We start from the raw sequence: 18,674 nt of genomic DNA on the forward strand, positions 1-18,674 counted from the left end.
TAAAAAATAAAACAGTGGATGAGATAAAGAAAACGTGTTACTTATACACCATGGAACACTATGCAGCCATAAAAGAAAGTCATGTTCTTGGCAGCAATGTGGATGGAGCTGCAGGCCAGTATCATAAGTGAATCCTGAACAGAAAACCAAATGCTGCATGTTCTCACTTATAAGTGGGAGCTAAACCATGAATACACCTGAACATAAAGAAAGGAACAACAGACACTGGGAATGACTACCAGACCGAAAAAAAAAAAAGAAGAAGGGAGAGGGAGAGTCTGCTGAAGACCCAGCCTGTGGGTCCTTCACTCACTGCCTGGGTTATGAGGTTGTTGGGACCCCAAGCCTCAGTGTCATGCAATCAACAGATGTAACTAACCTGCATGTGTACCCTTTAATCTATAATAGTAAGAGTAAAGAGCATTGAAAGAAAAAGTCAAGATTAGAAGCAAAGAAAATAATAAATGAAAAAACACAATCTATCGTTATCCAAACAATCCATGACTGTCACAAACACAGAACGAGGACCCAATGGACAGAATGAGGCAGCCAAACACTCAACCCAACATGATATGTAGGGAACATATTTTTCAAAACACCAAAAAGACACGATGGGAAAGAGTCTGGTTCAACAAGTAATTTTGAGAAAACTGAAAGTGCACACGCAAAACACTGAAATAGACCTTTACATTGCATGATATACAAAATCAACACAAAATAAATTAAAGACCTAAACTCAATCTTGAAACTGCAAAGGTCCTATAAGAAAACATAGGTTGGGTGTATATTTCAGGAAACCTGTATCTATGCACACAGGCTGCAAAAGGTGAAAAATAATCATGACACTAAAGGGAAAATTAGAGGAACTACACGCACAGACAATGCAATGGCGTGGCTATTTATATGTGTGTGTGTGTGTGTGTGTGTGTGTTTTGTGGGGTGGAGGTTTGGATACAAAAATTACTGCTAACATATGCATATATAAACAATGACACTAGCGACACTTTAGAACTTCTACAGGGGGAAGGAAACAATGAAATAAACTAACAAAATGCATCCTAAAGACTGGGAGAGAATTAAGGAAAGTTCTACCTCTGAAAGAGATTGTTATCTAACACCTACAATACACTGATTCTACTAAGGGAAAACAACAAAAACAACAACAACAAATACCAAAGCTGAGAGGATCTGAATAGACGTATGTAAAGAAGACAGGAAATGGACTCACAGGTAACAGTTTCTCAGTATCACTGATCCTCACGAAAAAGTGAATCAAAACCATACTCAGGTACCATATAAGTCCAGTTAAAATGAGTATTAAGAAAGACAAAAATCAAAATTGTTGAAGGCGATGGCTGGTGTAGACTTGCAGGAAGGAAAACTCTTGTACGTTCTTTGTGGGAATATAAATTAGTATACACGCTCTGCAAAACTGTTGGAGGTTCATTAAAAAAGTATAAGGTCAAAGTACAACTACCGCTCCAGGTAGTAATCCCACCACTGGGCACACATTTAGAGGAAACGAAACCCCTGCATTGAAGAGGTATCTGCCTTCCCATGTGTCCGGAAGCACTACTCACAATAGCCAAGATATGGAATCAACCTAACTGTCCATCCACAGATGAAGAGATAAAGGAACTGGATATATACACGATGGAATGCACTTCAACTGTAAAACTTCAGGAAATCATTGAGCTGCAGCCATGTGAAGAAACCTGGAAGACAATTAGGTGAAATGAAATGAGCCTGTTAGAGACCCACACTGCATGACATTAGGCAAATGGAATCCAAAAAACACTGTCTCCTAGAAGCAGAACTTTCAATAGGTGTTACTAGAAGCTGGAGAGAGGAGGGGGCCTAGGCAGGGATTGGTAATGGGTACAAAGTGACACTCAGAGGTGAGGAATTCATTCTGGTGTTCTAGTCCACAGCAGGGTGCCCAGGGTCAACAATGTCTAAGGCAATTTTTCAAAATCAGCTGGAAAGGATGGTTCTGAATGTTCTCTCCACAGGGAAATAATAAGATGCCAGATACCACGATTTGATCATGACACTACGTATACATATATCAAAATGTCCCTTGCACCCTCTGGTTATATACATACACTCTATAGCAATGAAACTGACATCAAATGTTGGTAGAATTCATTCTAACTGGAGTGAGATAGAAGCTGAGTGTGGTTTCATTTATGTTTTGGTGTGAATCAGCCACGTTGATAATCTTATCTTTTACCTGTGCATCAACCTCATGTTTTCCGGTCCTCTGCCCACTTTTACACATCAAATCAAAAACAAATTAACAATAACTTGGCAAATATAACTAATCATGCAAACACACAAAATCAAAACCACCACTCAGATTCCATCTCACTCTAGATGGAATGGATACTACAAAATAAAAAGGTGAAAAATATTAAGACAAAAAATGATGGTGTGGATTTCCACAGAGGGGGAACTTGTCTCCACAATTCATGGAAACATAAACTAGCATACACACTAAAGAAACCACTTGGAGTTTCCTCCAAACCTTAAAACTACAACTACCATTTCATCCAGCAATTCTACCACTAGGTGTACACACAGAGTACATGAAATCAAACCATGGAAGAGATTATCTGCGTTCCCAGGTGGAATCCAGCACTATGCAGTATGGCCAAGATGAGAAATCAGCCTGCCTGTCCATCCGCAGATGAAGGGATAAGTAAACATGCGTAGACACTGGAATCCTCTTCAGCTAGAAAAATACAATGAAATCCCATCACGGGAGCCACACGGTTGCACCTGGAGGACACGATGGTAAATGAAATGAGCCAGGCAGAGACAGACAAACCTTGCATCCTCTCACTCATGTAGAAGCTGAGAAACTTTATCTGTAAGACCTAGAAAGCATAATCATGGTTACCAGAGGTTGGGGGGAGGAAGGGAATGGGCAGGGATTGGAAAGGTGTACAGAGTTCCCCACAGATGAGAGGAAGAAAATCCTGTTTTTCTATTCCACAGGAGGGTGACCAGGGTTAAGAGCATCACTGCATCTTCAAAACAGTTGGGAAGGAGGATACAGAAGCTTCTCATCACAAAAGAATAAACAATGGTACAAAATTACAGAGACACTAAATACCCTGATTTCGTCATTCCACAATGTATGCGAAGACCAAAATGTTGCACTCTACCCTCTCATTGTATTCCTTTACTATTTGGCAAATTTATTTCAAGAAATATAATACATGATGCTAAAATTCACATGGGACCCTGAATCACCCTGAATTTCTTCCAAAGCAATCCTGAGACATCCAGACCACATCAGATGCATCTCACCCACTGAGTTCAAATTTCACGGAAAAACTGAGTACCTGCTTCCACATAGTGCAGCGGAACACAAGGGAGGACCCAGAAGTAAACCCACACACCAAAAACCGTCTGACCCTCAATAGAATCCACAAAAATAAGCAAGGGGGAAAGGATGCCCTATTCAATCAACGGTGCTGGGATAAGCGGCTAGCCATGTGTGGGCCCCTACCTCTAACCAGACACAAAAAGAAACTCCAGATGAATGAAAGATTTAAATGGAAGACCTCAAACTATTAGAATTCTGCAAGAAAACATACAAAATACCTTTCTCCACACAGACTTTGGCAAATAATCTATTTGGCTATGTCCCCAAAGGAAATGACAACAAAACTTGACAAGTCAGGCTTAATACTCTAAAGAGCCACCACACAGCAAAATAAATTAGCAACAGAGTGACAGACAGCCTACAGAGTGGAAGAACATGTTCCCAAACTGTATCTGATCAAGGTCTAATATCCGGAATCTTCAACGATCTTATGCCAATCATTCAACAAGAAACAACAAAAAATCCCGTTAATGTATGGGCAAGGAATGAGAACACACACTTCTCAAAGGACAATGTGCAAGTGACCAACGAAGAGGGAAACATGCTCAAACTCACTCATCAACAGAGAAATGCCAATCAAAAGCAGGTCGAGATACCATCCCACACCACTCAGAACAGCAATGACTATGTAGACAAAGAGAGAGAGATACTGGCGAGGCAGCTGAGGAGAGGAAATGCTGATGTGGTCTTGGTGGGGAAGCAAACTAGTACAGACACTGTGGAAAGAAGTTTGGAGATTTCTCAAAGAATTTAGAACTACCATCCAACCCCGCAATCCCACTCCTAAGGGTCTACCCAAGGAAAATATATCCTTCTATCTAAAAGACACAGGCACTTGTATGCTCATTCACATACATTCACATTCACAGTGTTATTCACAATGGCAAAGAAACAGAATCAACCTAGGCATCCATCAACAGTGGATAAGATAAAGAAAATATGGCAGGTGTACACCACAAAACAGTACACGGCCCCCAAAAGTCGCATTTTTGGCAGCAACATGGATGGAGCTGCAGCTCATTATCCTAAGTGAACTAAGGTCAGAACAGAAATCCAAAAGTCACACATTCTCACTTATAAGTGGGAACTAAACTGTGAATGCGCCTGAACATAAAGAAGGGAACGATGACACCATGAATAACTACTAGACCAAAAAGAAAAGTCTGAGATTCTGCATTTCTAAAAGGTTCCTTTACCCGCAAATCCACATATGTGTATTATTATTACCAAGTTAATAAGAATGGTCAAAAATAAAAAGGGAAGCCATTAGTAGATAACCTTAGTCTTGCTCTTCATCCTTCTCCTCCACTGCATGGGTTGGGATGGTCCTCAGCATCTTGATCCCCCAAGTCACTGACATCAACTCCAAAACTCATGCCAAGAATGTCCTTCCCTCTTCTCTTTCCTTCGGGTCATAACGAGTGTCTATTTTTCCAGCATCTTTCTCCCAACCTGTGCTGATTCAGCCACCCTCTGTATCCGCCTCCCTGGGACAAAAGGTCAAAGTCATCTGCACTCTGAGCAGGAGCTACAGCAGCTGCCATGTAGACTGTCCCAGCAGAGCTCAGAGATGGGCACCAGGTTCACGATGCCAGTGGGCAGTGGTGCTGTTATTGCATTCAGTGGGGATGGAGTGGTTGTCCAGGCACAGACAGACAACCACACAGCAGGAACAAATGTACATGCTGAAATTTAACAAAGACAGAATAAGGGACACTTGGGGAATAGAGGTCTCAATTGCAGAAACAGTGAGTGCCTCAATAGTTAGAGAACTGGGGTCGTCTCTGCTATGGCTAGGATTCCTCTCTCCTTCATCTTCCTCAGTCATCAAAGTTTGCACTGGGGGTAATCAAAGGATGCTGGGGCCTACTACTCACTCCCAAAAAACATCAGTAAGCATTTCAGCAGGGGAAAAAAGAAAATGCTCACAAGGATGGGGTTAGATTTAGCCATAAACCAGATTATGTGGCAGGAGGGAGAACATATCCCCCACTTTTGGCCACTCAGAAATTCGGGGAGCTAATCTGGGGAAAGGCACCAACACCTATTCATTAGTGTTTCAGCTCTGTGTGGTCACGGGTCTGTGTGAGGTCTCAGCAGCTGCCTCTCTCAAGGTCTCCCCATAGGGCAGCAGGGTGAAACCTGGGGCAGGAAGACGGGGGAAGCTGATTTGCATAAAGAACTTTTTTTATCCTGTTGGGTCTGGGGAGGCATGAAAAGGCCCTGAGGAAAACAAACTCCAGCTGAGAAGCCTGAGAACACTTGGCCTTCATAAGCGTCCCCACCATGGCCTGGATGATGCTTCTCCTCGGACTCCTTGCTTATGGCTCAGGTCAGGGCTTGAAGGGACTCTATCCTTGGGGAGACCACAGAAAACAGGGTCCAGGTTACTGTCATCCGCATGATCACAACTGTGTCTCTCCTGTTCATTTTAGGAGTGGATTCTGAGACTGTGGTGACCCAGGAGCCGTCGTTGTCAGTGTCCCCTGGAGGGACAGTCACACTCACCTGTGGCCTGAGCTCTGGCTCAGTCTCTACCAGCAACTACCCCAGCTGGTACCAGCAGACCCCAGGCCAGGCTCCACGCATGCTCATCTACAGCACAAACACTCGCCCTTCTGGGGTCCCTGATCGCTTCTCTGGCTCCATCCTTGGGAACAAAGCTGCCCTCACCATCACGGGGGCTCAGGCAGATGATGAATCTGATTATTACTGTATGCTGTACATGGGTAGTGGCATTTCCACGGCGATTTAAACCTATGAGGAAGTGCAACTAAAACCTCTTTATATACTCACAACAGTTCAGCCCTTACAGATAGGAGGGAAAGTGAGGGTGGAAATGGTCAACACGGTGAGTGAGGAGTCTCCTTGCCCCAGTCTCTGATGCAGGGGTTCACTGCCAGGTGCCTCATCCAGTCTCTCCCCGGGTGTGTCCACCTCCCCAGTGTGACTGTTCCATGGCTGTGCTTCCTCGCCACTGAGAATAATGTGGAGGGAGAATTATCTACAAAATATATAAGCTCACAATGAGTCACAGAGACCCCTGTGCTCCAGGAAGACACTTCTTATTCAAAGAGAATTAACAGGCATATGCTCATTCATTAATTTGACCACGGAGGTTGACAATATTTTGTTTATCATCGAAGTGGGAACATTTTCAGGGAGCTTGTTAAAAACGCAAGTCTCCAACCTAAACCTACTAAGTCAGAAACTTGTGTTGGTGCCAGATAGCCTGTATTTAACACCTGCACATGAGATTTTTTATTAGTGTTAATGTTTGGGAAGAACCTACTTTTATTATTATAAAATTATTCATAGGGATTTCCATTTAAAATGATGTCAGGTTAATATTCCATAATCCTACTCTCCGAAATTCCCATTTAAAACCCCCCAAATACTTAGATTTTTAAATCTCAAGCCATAGCAAAAATTATAAGTTGATTGATGCAGACAGACTTGGGAGGAATTTCGAAAAGCATAAGTTCTTAGGTGCCAGGTATGCTGACTTGTGCCTATAATCCCAATACTTCAGGAGGCTAAGGCAAGAGGACTGCTTGAAACCAGGAGTTTGAGACCAGTGTCTTCCACATAGCGAGACTCCATCACCACGAAAGAAAAAAAAAAGATACGTCCCTTCAGGAATTTCCAAAAACATGTTTCCTTCAAGTATATTTACTGGTCCATATGAATATCTGTTACTGAAAACCATCCCATGGAGGACTGGCTTCCAGAATCCCTTCTCCCTCCCACTGAGCTCACCTACCCGTGGCTCTGGCTCTCAGGGTCTTTGTAGGACACAGGGCTCAGCCTTCCCCATCCTCCACCTCTAATCACAGATTGTTCCACAGGATCATGGTTCCGCTGAGATCCTCTCCCATAGATACGTACTTGTCCTGAACAGTGTCTCTTAACGTAATGTTGGCAAGACGGGAAGGACTGAGGGGTGACGGAGCCTTGTAGCCACCAGAAGATGGCAGTAATGTCACTGCTGAGCTTTGCTGGGGCAGACTCAGGCTCCCACCCTCCTCCCTTCCTCTGACTCTTTCTTCTGGCCACCCAGGGTCAGGGAGCTTTCTCCACTCAATCAAGGCTCTGGGGTCACCTCAGAGAACCTCTCAATAAGACAGAGGAGGTGCTTCAGGGGATCTAACACAAGTGAGGGCAGATTTTAAGACTGCCCATGCACAGAAAACCCTGTGAAAAGAAACAAACTAGCCCTACTTGTGTCTGTGCACCTGAGTCCTTAGGACTGTTTTCCTGATCTCCTGGCTGAGTCAAGATTGCAAATGTGTGATTTATTATCCAGATCAAAAGAAATCCATGACAGTTTATGAAGACAAAGATGACAACTACTCTATCTACTTGTCACACAATTAAGACACTGGCCTTATATCTGTCAGTGCCCTGGAACATTCTGGAAGAAAAGGGTGAAGGTTACTTGGCAAGTGTTGGGACTCAGACATGAGGATCTCATCATGACCCAGAGGGATAAAGGTGGGATCAGTCGTGAGGGTAGAAAATGTGGATTTCTTAAGGCCATTTTGTTGGTCCTTTTCTCATTGCAAAGGATTTAAACTGAAATGAACATGATTTTTCTAATAAATGGTTATGAGGCTTTCCATTACATTTAATTGTATTTCCTGCCTTAATGAAAATAAATATAGAAAATAAGAAATAAAATATACTTCCATAACGCATTACAGATTGCATATCTTTAAACTAAAGGGAATCATTACTTTTAAAGAAAAGTTACTAGGGTTGTTTGCATTTTAATCTGGGATCCTACACGATGGCTACAGACACAGCTGTTGTTTGAGGTTTTAGCCTGGAGTCTCTGCCAATGCAATAATAGAGGCAATAAAAATAGACGCAAGTATTATAAAGTCAGAATTCATTTATTTTGAGAGTTTTGAATGCTATGAATATCTACCAAGAATAAAATAAATTGTACTGAAAATGTATTAGAATAAATTTAAAAATGCCAAATTCACAACTGATAAAATTATAAAGTTAAAAATTCATACATTTTTCTGTCTCAGTATAAAAAATAAACATTTAATGTATCTATTAGAAAATAATTAGCAATTTTGTAAATGATATAAAAGAAAATTTAACAAATGGTGAAACATTTTCTTATCTGCGGACACCAGATTAAAAACATTCAGGCCAGGTGCAGTGGCTCACACCTGTAATCACAACTACTTTGGGAGGCCAAGGTAGAAGGATCTCTTGATCCAAGGAGTTTAAGACCAGCCTGGGCAGGGATGGGTGCGGTGGCTCCCACCTGTAATCCCAGCATTTTGGGAGGCTGAGGCGGCGGATCACGAGGTCAAGAGATCAAGACCATCTTGGCCAACACAATGAAACACTGTCTCTACTAAAAATACAAAAATTAGCCATACATGGTGATGCATGCACACCTGTAGTTCCAGCTACTTGGGAGGCTGAGGCAGAAGAATCGCTTGAACCAGGGAGGCAGAGGTTGCAGTTACCCAGATTGCATCGCTGCACTCCGACCTGGTGACAGAGTGAGACTCCGTCTCAAAAAAATTAGCCTGGCACGGTTGCATGTGCCTATAGTTCCAGCTACTAGGGAGGCTGAGGTTGGAGAATTGCTTGAGCCTGGGAGGTCGAGGCTGCTGTGAACTGAGACTGTGCCACTGGACTCCAGCCTGGGTGACAAACTGAGATCCTGTCTCGAAAAAACAAAAAATAAAAAGAACAAAAAAACCCCGAAAATAAAACAGAAATTCAACAGCATGCAGATTAATAATGTTAGTGCTTTATTTTTTAAAATTATTGTTAACTTACAGGGATTTTCCTCTGAGAAGGTGCACTGGAGGGTGTCAGCAGAGCAGATAGCCCAGACCCCTCAGATTTCAGAAGCAGGGATTTATGGTAAATGAAAGATGCCAGTAACTTGTCAGCTTGCACAGGCAGCTATGCCCGCTCTGTGTCAGGCTCTGTGTCAGTAGTAGTGTGTTCCATGAGTCCTTTTCAGAGTCCTGCATGCCATCTATGTTCACTCAGCCAGGCCTGTCACCTGGAAGTAACAGGCAACTCCTCCTGCACTGGAATTAATGGAAGAGTCAGGTGAATAATGTGGCCTGGCCACACCACCTCTCAGCAAAAGTCCCCAATGGTGATGCCCCATAGTTCCCAATCTTTCTTAAGTGTAATTAACTCACTTCAATTGAATTAAAAAAATCAATCACTTCACTATGACACATAAGGACATTCACCCTCTGGCTTTAACGATCCTTGCCTGCCTTGTGATTATAATTCCATGTGCCCAATACTGTCAAAAGATGTATTTTGCCATACCCTCCACATGCATTTCATATGTGTGATTCTTATTTCCAAATTCTATCTCTCTTTTAGGAATATGGTGTGTTTCATTTGTCCTGCTGCAGGACTCCTCTCTCCACTCAGATTAAATTATGAAATTCCAGATAAGAAATTAACTTGGAATACTGTTGGATCAATAGCAGAAGTAAGCAAAATAATAAAGATATTTCAAAATGCAGATTGATTTTTTAAAAGTAAAAATGTCACATACTTCACCTAGAAGATAACAGGCTGTACTACAAATTCATTAAACTATCCCTTTCATGCCATGGGCCAGTCATGTTCCTGAACTTAACCTCTGTCTTCTCGGGTGAAGTTACAGGCCAGGACAGCATCAGCCACCCACACTTCTAGTGGTAGAAGCTGGGAGCAGAGGCAGGAGCCTGTGCCTGTGGCCTTGGCTGGGTGAAGGATGACATTTCCAAGCCTTCTTGCTTGGCAGCCATCCTCACGTGCAGATGGCCTGGCAGCAGCACTGCAAAACCCAAGCATAGGATGCCCCCCTGTATGGCCCAGCGGTAACTGTGGTGGCCATTGGCATCTGGGGCAGATGCAGCCATATGAGTTGGCGGGCTGTGGCAGCCACCCCAGTGATGGTTTCCACCCCTCCCGGGTGGTGGTGGCTAAAACCACACAGTAGGATTTTCAACAGCAGTGGTACCATTAAGCAGAGCTCCTGGAGGAGGACTGGAAGCAACTGCTTGCATTGAAAGACTGTAGCTATAGTGGAATTATTGAACCACATCATATTTGCAGCAAGGATGCAGAATGTATTACAGATTATAGGAAGCAGTAGTTGAGGTTAATCTAGTAGATTATGAATATGAGAAGGAAGTGTCTATTGGGCGGATGCTATCATAGCCGCAGGAGGTGATGGTGTAATGCTTCTACCAGTAAGTAAAGTTTTGCACAAACTTAAAGCAGTTATGGGGTAAGCCCTGGTCCAGCACTACCTGAAGGTCACTTATGTTGGCCTATTCAATACACATATTTCTTCCCAGAAGCCTTACCAAAGGTCTATAGTCGTGAGTTCGGTATGGAGGCAGTAATCAGGTCATATCTGGAAGGAACCGGCATAAACTCCAATCCTGTGGGACATCGTGGACAGCAACTAAATTCGAATCAACAGAATAGAGCCCTTGACATTGAAAGTTTGTGGTGAAAGATCTGAGGCTTAAGGACTCTGACATTTGTGAATGAGAGCACTAAATGAAGTCGTTATTGGGTAACGTCTATCCAGAATATCTTATGCTTTGGCTGTGGCACTGGATAATCTAGGAAGTAGACCCACTCTAAAAGACTGGTTTCCCACTGTGAGATTTCAGTTGATAATGGTCCATGGAAAAAATGGAAGAGTTCAGGGCTCAAAGTGTGAACTGGAGCAGGATCAATGGTCATTCAATATTAACAGGGTTGCAAGTCAGGCTGTGGAGCATGATTAAAATATTGCAAATGACAAGGACATTTGAGTCTTGCATTCAACTGAGAATTGATAGAATAACAAATAAATACAATGAATCACTGTTCTAGAGTCCAAAACAGCCAAAAGTAATTTTCAGTATTCAGGAACTAAAAAGTAAGCAGTTTTCTCAAGCATCCATGAGCATTGTTTCTCCTGACAGATTTGTGTGTGTTCTCACTGCTGGGACACCTGCATGGTTGTACATGAAGGAACATCTTTTGATGTTCCTATTTTTATATCAGACAAAACAGACTTTAAAGCAACAACAGTTATAAAAGACAAAGAACGGCATTGTATAATGATAAAAGGATCAGTCCAACAGAACAATATCACAATCCTAAATATATATGCACCTAATACTGGAGCTCCCAAATTTATAAAGCAATTATTACTAGACCTAAGAAATGAAATACATGGCAACACAATAATAATAGGGGACTTCCATACTCCACAGACAGCACTAGACAGGTCATCAAAACAGAAAGGCAATAAAGAAACAATGGACTTAAATTATATCCTAGAACAAATAGATTTAACAGATATTTACCTAGCATTCTACCCAACAACTTCAGAATATACCATATTTTAATCAGCACATAGAACATTCTCCAAGATAAATCATATGATAGGCCACAAAACAAGTCTCAATAAATTTAAGAAAATTGAAATCATATCAAGTACTCTTTCAGACCACAATGGAATAAAACTGGAAATTAACTCCAAAAAGAACCCTTAAAACTATACAAATACATGAAAATTAAATAATCTACTCCTGAATGACCTTTGGGTCAACAATGAAATCAAGAAGGAAATTTAAAAATTGTTTGAACTGAATGATCATAGTGACACAACCTATTAAAACATCTGGGATACAGCAAAACTAAGAGGAAACTTCATAGCATTAAATAATCTGAAAGGGCATGAACAGACAATCTAAGGTCACACCTCGAGGACTTTGAGAAACAAGAACCAACCGAACCCAAACCCAGAAGAAAAGAAATAACAAACATCACAGCAGAACTAAATAAAACTGAAACAGAAAATACAAAAGATAAATGAAACAAAACTGATTATTTGAAGAGATAAACAAAATTGATAGACCATTAGTGAGATTAACCAAGAAGAAAAGGGAGAAGATCCAAATAAGTTCAATTGGAAATGAAATGGGAAAATTACAACCAATACCACAGAAATACGAAAGATAATCAAGGCTACTATGAACACCCTTACGCGCACAAACTAGAAAATCAAGAGAGAGGGATAAATTCCTGGAAAACAAGTTATTATTTGAAAAAGAACATGGCTGGGTGCGGGAGCTCATGCCTGTAATCCCAGCACTTTGGGAGGCTGAGGTGGGCGGATCACGAGGTCAGGAGTTCGAGACCAACCTGGCCAACATGGTGAAACCCCGTCTCTACTAATAATACAAAAATTAGCCAGGCGTGGTGATGCAAGCCTGTAATCCCAGCTACTCAGGAGGCTGGGGCAGGAGAATCGCTAAAACCTGGGAGGTGGAAGTTGTGGTGAGCCGAGATTGTGCCATTGCACTCCAGCCTGGGCAACAAGAGTGAAACTCCGTCTCAAAAAAAAAAAAAAAAAAAAGACACTTGAACACATTTATAGCAACACAATTTACAATTGCAAAAATATAGAACCAGCACAAATACATGTCAACTGATGAGTGAATAAAGAAAAAGTTATTTTTTAATTTTTAGTAGGAATTTTGCTCTTGTTGCCCAGGCTGGAGTGCAATGGTGTGATCGCAGCTTACTGCAACCTCTGCCTCCCAGGTTCAAGTGATTTTCCTGCCTCAGCCTCCTGAGTAGCTGGGATTACAGGCATGTACCACCACACCCTGCTAATTTTGTATTTTTAGTAGATATGGTGTTTCTCCATATTGGTCAGGCTGGTCCCGAACTCCCAACCTCAGGTGATCTGCCTGCCTTGGCCTCCCAAAGTGCTGGGATTTCAGGCATAAGCCACTGCACCCAGCCAAAAATGTGATCTCATATATATATATATATATATGGTATATATATATACACCATGAAATACTACTCAGACAAAAAAGGAATAAAATAATGGCATTTGCAGCAACCTGGATGGAGTTGGAGGCCGTTATTCTAAATGAAGAAACTCAGGAATAGAAAACCAAACATTGCACATTCTCACTTATAAGTGGGAGCTAAGCTTTGAGGATGCAAAGGCATATAAACGACATAATGGACTTTGGGGTCTCGAGGGGAAGGGTGTGATGGGGGTGATGAAGAAAATTCTACATGTTGGGTATAGCGTACGCTGCTTGGGGGATGGGTGCATCAAAATCTCAGAAATCACCACTAAAGAGCTTTTCCATGCAAACACACACCATCTGTTCCCCCACAACTATTGAAATAAATGAAACTGAAAAAGGGGAAACATTATCACTAAAAAAAAGAATGAGAATGGGTTCTATAGTACATACATGAAACACAATAGTTTTGGAATTGTCTTAGTACTGTGGTGGCTTTCATTTAGCTTATGTTGTAAATGTTACTTATTACATTTGTAGAATAAAATGTTGCTGCCTTTCTTTTTTCTCATGATGATAATTTATTTATTTTTGGAGGAACTCAGTTTTAACTCTTGATCCACTTAGGATAAGCAGTCTGAGAATGTTTGCAAGAAGTTCCTAGTGTTGCATGATGAAATAGTTGGCATCTCATGACATTTATTGAAGGTGTTTTGTTTATTTACTGGTGAAAATGTTTAATTATTGACATTTATTGAAAATCCACTCTGTGCCATGTACTCCTATGTCAGGTGTTATGCACTGATGAATGACACAGACTCTGTCCTGATGGAAATGGCGTCTAGTGGGCACGACAGTAAGTTCTGTGCATGCCAGGATGAACAGTCAAATTGAGCACTCTTAGATTTGCCAACATTTAACATGTTGTTCTTACCAATTTCTTTTTAAATAAATGTTAGTGTACAAAGGTAATCTAAGTTGTAATGTACATCCAGAAATACCTGTTTTTCTTAGTTAAGGGTATCTGCAAGATACTCACAGCAAATACTTTATAGTATGCATCAGATATAAATAAAAGTAAATGAAGTCAAAAGTGTTTTTCTCAGAGCTGGATCTAGTTTCCTACTTGACTTTTTAAAGACACACATAAAATATTGCATTATAAAGAAGTATTGTTCGACACTATGGAAACTCCCCTAATAGTTTTAAAACACTTTCTTAAAAAATGCCAACTCTATCTTTAATCTGACGGAAATCTGACTGTCCAAATAGCTCTGTTGATATGTAACATATGAATACATTATTTACTATGTAAAATTACTTATAAGACACATTTTAAAAGATTTTTAAAATAATGTGCTTACTTTGTGCTATAACTTCTAACATTTCATCTCTGTGGTGATGGCTTATTTGCAAGAGATGAGGGGCGGTAGGGTGTAGGTGCAGATTGTGGTTGGATGGGTTGGCTGACCCCAGGGTCCTCTGAGCTAGTCTCAGAATCGCTGTCACCATGAGCAGTCAGTTGCAGGGGATCCAGCAGCTGCTGAAGGCTGAGAAGTGGGCCACTGAGAAGGTGTCAGAGGCCCACAAGCAAAAGAACCAGAGGCTGAAGCAGGTCAAGGAAGCAGCTTAGGCTGAAATTGAACAGTGCCACTTGCAGAGGAAGAAAGAGTTCAAGGCCAAAGAAGCTGCAGCACTGGGATTCCATGGCAGGTGCAGCACTGAAGTGGATAAGGAGACCCAGGATAAAATGGCCATCCTCCAGACCTACTTCCAGCAGAACAGGGAAGAAGTCTTGAATAACTTCTTGGCCTTTGTCTGTGACATTCAGTCAGAAATACATGAAAACTACTGCCTAGATGGATAGGAGAAGAGAGAAGCACCAGTTTCATGGACTGGCATTTTAGATGCTCTTGTGGAATAATAAGCTCTAGCAAAGTTCTAGGTATATTCTTACGAGAAGGGATTGAATATTTTATTATTTTGTACACAGTTGTTCCCTTCACTTTTTAGAGAGGAGCAAATTTACCTTCTTTGTACAAACTTAGAACTAAAGATTTCATCTTTTCATCTCAAGTTTCTTAGAAATTTAATAGCTGTATGCTGTTTTTCTATGCCTTTTGGCTCAAGCAAAATGTATCAGTGATGACTTTTTCCTTTTTAGATCTAATAAAACAACAACAACAAAACAATTATTTGAAGAAAGAAATGGGGGGGAAAAAAGAAAAAAATGAAGAAAGGAATGGTTCAAATATTTCCCTCCTCCAATGCTTTATTGAAGTTCAGGGACTTTATCTGTGAAAAAGTAGTAAATAGTTATTTGTAACCTATGTAAAGCAGTAGCCAGTCTTAAAGTCACCCATTCCTTCCAACAGTTAGAACAGTGACTGCTAGTATAATTGTTTGGGCTGCTTTTACTAGATGATAGGTTGGGCACAGTGGTTCATGCCTGTTTAATCCCAGGACTTTGAGAGGCTAAGGCAGGTGGATCACTTGAGGCCAGAAGTTTGAGACCAGCTTGGCCAAAATGGCTAAACCCCATCTCTACCAAAAAAATTTTATATATATAAATATACACATATAAATATATACATATATAAATATACATATAAATATATATATTTATATATATATAGTTTGGTGGCACACACAAGTAATCCCAGCTACTCAAGTGGTTGAGGCACGAGAATCGCTTGATCCTGGGAGGCAAAGGTTGTAGTGAGCTCACACCACTGCACTCCAGCCTGAGTGACAGAGAGAGACTAGACTCTGTCTTAAAAAAAAATTACTAGATAATAGAATTCAAGAACTTGTTACATATTATTACTTGGTGTACTGACAATCATTTAAAATTAAAGACTCTTTAATTTAAATTTGTCATCCAAACAAACCAGAAATGAGAGGCAAAAGACGTCAGAATAGCAGAAATGTTTTTCTGAAAGTTAACCTTTTAATGGCAAGAATATGTGAATAAAATCCAACTATCTTTTAAAATATTCATTAGAATAAAATGACCAAGTTTATAATTAATACAATAAAACATATTGTTTCTTATATAATTTAAAACATATTTCAGAATGTTTATTATTCTGCTCTCATCAAAATGATAAACTTTCAAGTGTATGTATAAGAAAACAACCACAAAATTCAGCAATACAGGAGATAATTAGAACAAATGGTGAAATATTTACTAACCTGAACACAGAAACTGAAAATTTCAGCAAGTAGGAGATACGTATTGCAGACATATTGTACTATTGTATTATTGTGTATTTTATGTGTTTTCTCTTAAGATAGTGCACAGGTGGGTGTCAGCAGAAGAGAGAGCACAGGCCCTTCCGACGCCAGTAGCAGGAGTTAGTAAATGACAAACACCAGTCATTGATCACCATGCGGGCGTGGCTGCCCTCCTTGTCTCAGCTCCACGCTAGGGGTGATGTGTCCCGTGCGCTCTTCCAGGGCCCCGCACTCTGTGCTCACTCAACCAGTCTCATTTTCTAGAAATAAGGGTCACCTCCTTCTGCACTGGAACAAGCAGCAGAGTCATGTGGATAACGTGGCCTGACCCCACCACCTCACATGAAAAGCCCCAAACAATTATGTCTGCTGTTTCCCAACTGGCAGGGTTCTCTATTGGGGCTCTTGTTCCCGGTCTGGCCACTTGGCCTCATTTACTACTCTGGGTTTCTGTCTGAGGATGAGGGTGATGATTGCCGATCAGGATGTGGAAGGAGCCAAATGCTAACCCAGAGCATCTGCCCCACAGGGAAATAAGGCACAAGTCTCTTGTCTGATCCCACACTATGACCTCTAGACCCATTCTGCCCTCTTGTCACCAAAACCAGAATCAGGAAAAATTTCTGCAGATGTTTCTCCATCCTGGAACAAGGATCTGAGACTCTTCACTGAATCTGTGACCTTCTATCTAGCCAATATTTATACTGAGCTATTAAGATAAACATCTTAGCCTGGTCATTGCCACACAGGCAGGCAAGGCAGCTCAGGTGGAAAATACTTTTGGTCATCCCATGTGTTTGACGTGTCCGTGTGAAGAGATTACCAAACAGGCTTTGTGTGAGCAACATGGCTGTTTATTTCACCTGGGTGCAGGTGGGCTGAGTCTGAAAAAGGAGTCAGCTAAGGGTGGTGGGATTATCATTCATTCTTATAGGTTTTGGGATAGGTGGTGGATCTCACAAAGTACATTCTCAAGGGTGGGGAGAATTACAAAGAAATTTCTTAAGGGTGGGGGAGATTATAAAGAACATCGATCAGTTTGGGTGGGGTAGAAACAAATCACAATGATGGAATGTCATCAGTTAAGATATTTTCACTTCTGTGCATCTTCAGTTGCTTCAGGCCATCTGGATGTACATGTGCAGGTTACTGGGGATATGATGGCTTAGCTTGGGCTCAGAGGCCTGACATTCCTGTCTTCTTATATTAATAAGAAAAATAAAACAAATGGTGGTGAAGTGTTGAGGTGGCGAACATTTTTGGGGGTGGTATGGAGAGATAACGGACAATGTTTCTCAGGGCTGCTTCAAGTGGGATTAGGGACAGCGTGGGAACCTACAGTGGGAGAGATTCAACTGAAGAAAGATTTTGGGGTAAGGGGTGATATTGTGCGGTTGTTAGAAGGAGCATTTGTCATACAGAATTATTGTTGATGGCCTGGATGCGGTTTTGTATGAATTGAGAAACTAAACGAAAGACACAGGGTCCGATTAAGAGAAGGAGAATAACAGGTATTAAAGGACTAAGAATTGGGAGTACCCGGGACATCCATTTACAGAGTGTCAAAGGGGGTTCAGCATAATTATTTGCTTGGTTGGCGAGTTTTGGGGCTCTATCCTTGAGTTTTTTTTTTTTTTTGAGATGGAGTCTCGCTCTGTCGCCCAGGCTGGAGTGCAGTGTCTGGATCTCAGCTCACTGCAAGCTCCGCCTCCCAGGTTTACACCATTCTCCTGCCTCAGCCTCCCAAATAGCTGGGACTACAGGCGCCCGACACCTCACCTAGCTAGTTTTCTTTTTTTTGTATTTTTTTTTTTAGTCGAGATGGGTTTCACCGTGTTAGCCAGGATGGGCTCGATCTCCTGACCTCGTGATCCGCCCATCTCGGCCTCCCAAAGTGCTGGGATTACAGGCTTGAGCCACCGCGCCCGGCCTACCCTTGAGACTTTTTATGTTGTCATATACCAGGCCAGATTGATTTAGGTAAAAACAACATTCTTCATTTAAAAATATACAGAGTTCCCTCTCTCTCTCTCTCTTTTTTTTTTTTTTTAGCAATGAGTAAGTCAGGACCTCATCAAATTTGGAGGAAAGAGAAAAAAAAGTCTCCCCATCCCCAGCACTTTGACACTTCCTTGAAATTGGATTACATATGAGATAGAAACAAAGAAGAAGAAGAAGGCAGACGTCATAATGACTCTCAGGAGCCACTGAATCTGTGTTCA

At 41.4% G+C, this 18,674-nt stretch overlaps 1 pseudogene and 1 gene segment (V, D, J or C); both read left to right on the forward strand.

Moving 5' to 3' along the window:
- Positions 1 to 5,593: 5,593 nt before the first annotated feature.
- LOC105515502 lies at positions 5,594 to 6,149 on the forward strand. The segment is given in 2 exon segments: positions 5,594 to 5,726; positions 5,830 to 6,149. Coding segments are annotated over 2 exon segments (366 nt in total).
- Positions 6,150 to 14,725: 8,576 nt separating this feature from the next.
- LOC105515493 lies at positions 14,726 to 15,082 on the forward strand (annotated as a pseudogene).
- Positions 15,083 to 18,674: the final 3,592 nt, after the last annotated feature.

Source organism: Colobus angolensis, unplaced genomic scaffold (genome assembly GCF_000951035.1).
Source record: "Colobus angolensis palliatus isolate OR3802 unplaced genomic scaffold, Cang.pa_1.0 Scaffold260, whole genome shotgun sequence".
Taxonomy (NCBI): Eukaryota; Metazoa; Chordata; class Mammalia; order Primates; family Cercopithecidae; genus Colobus; species Colobus angolensis.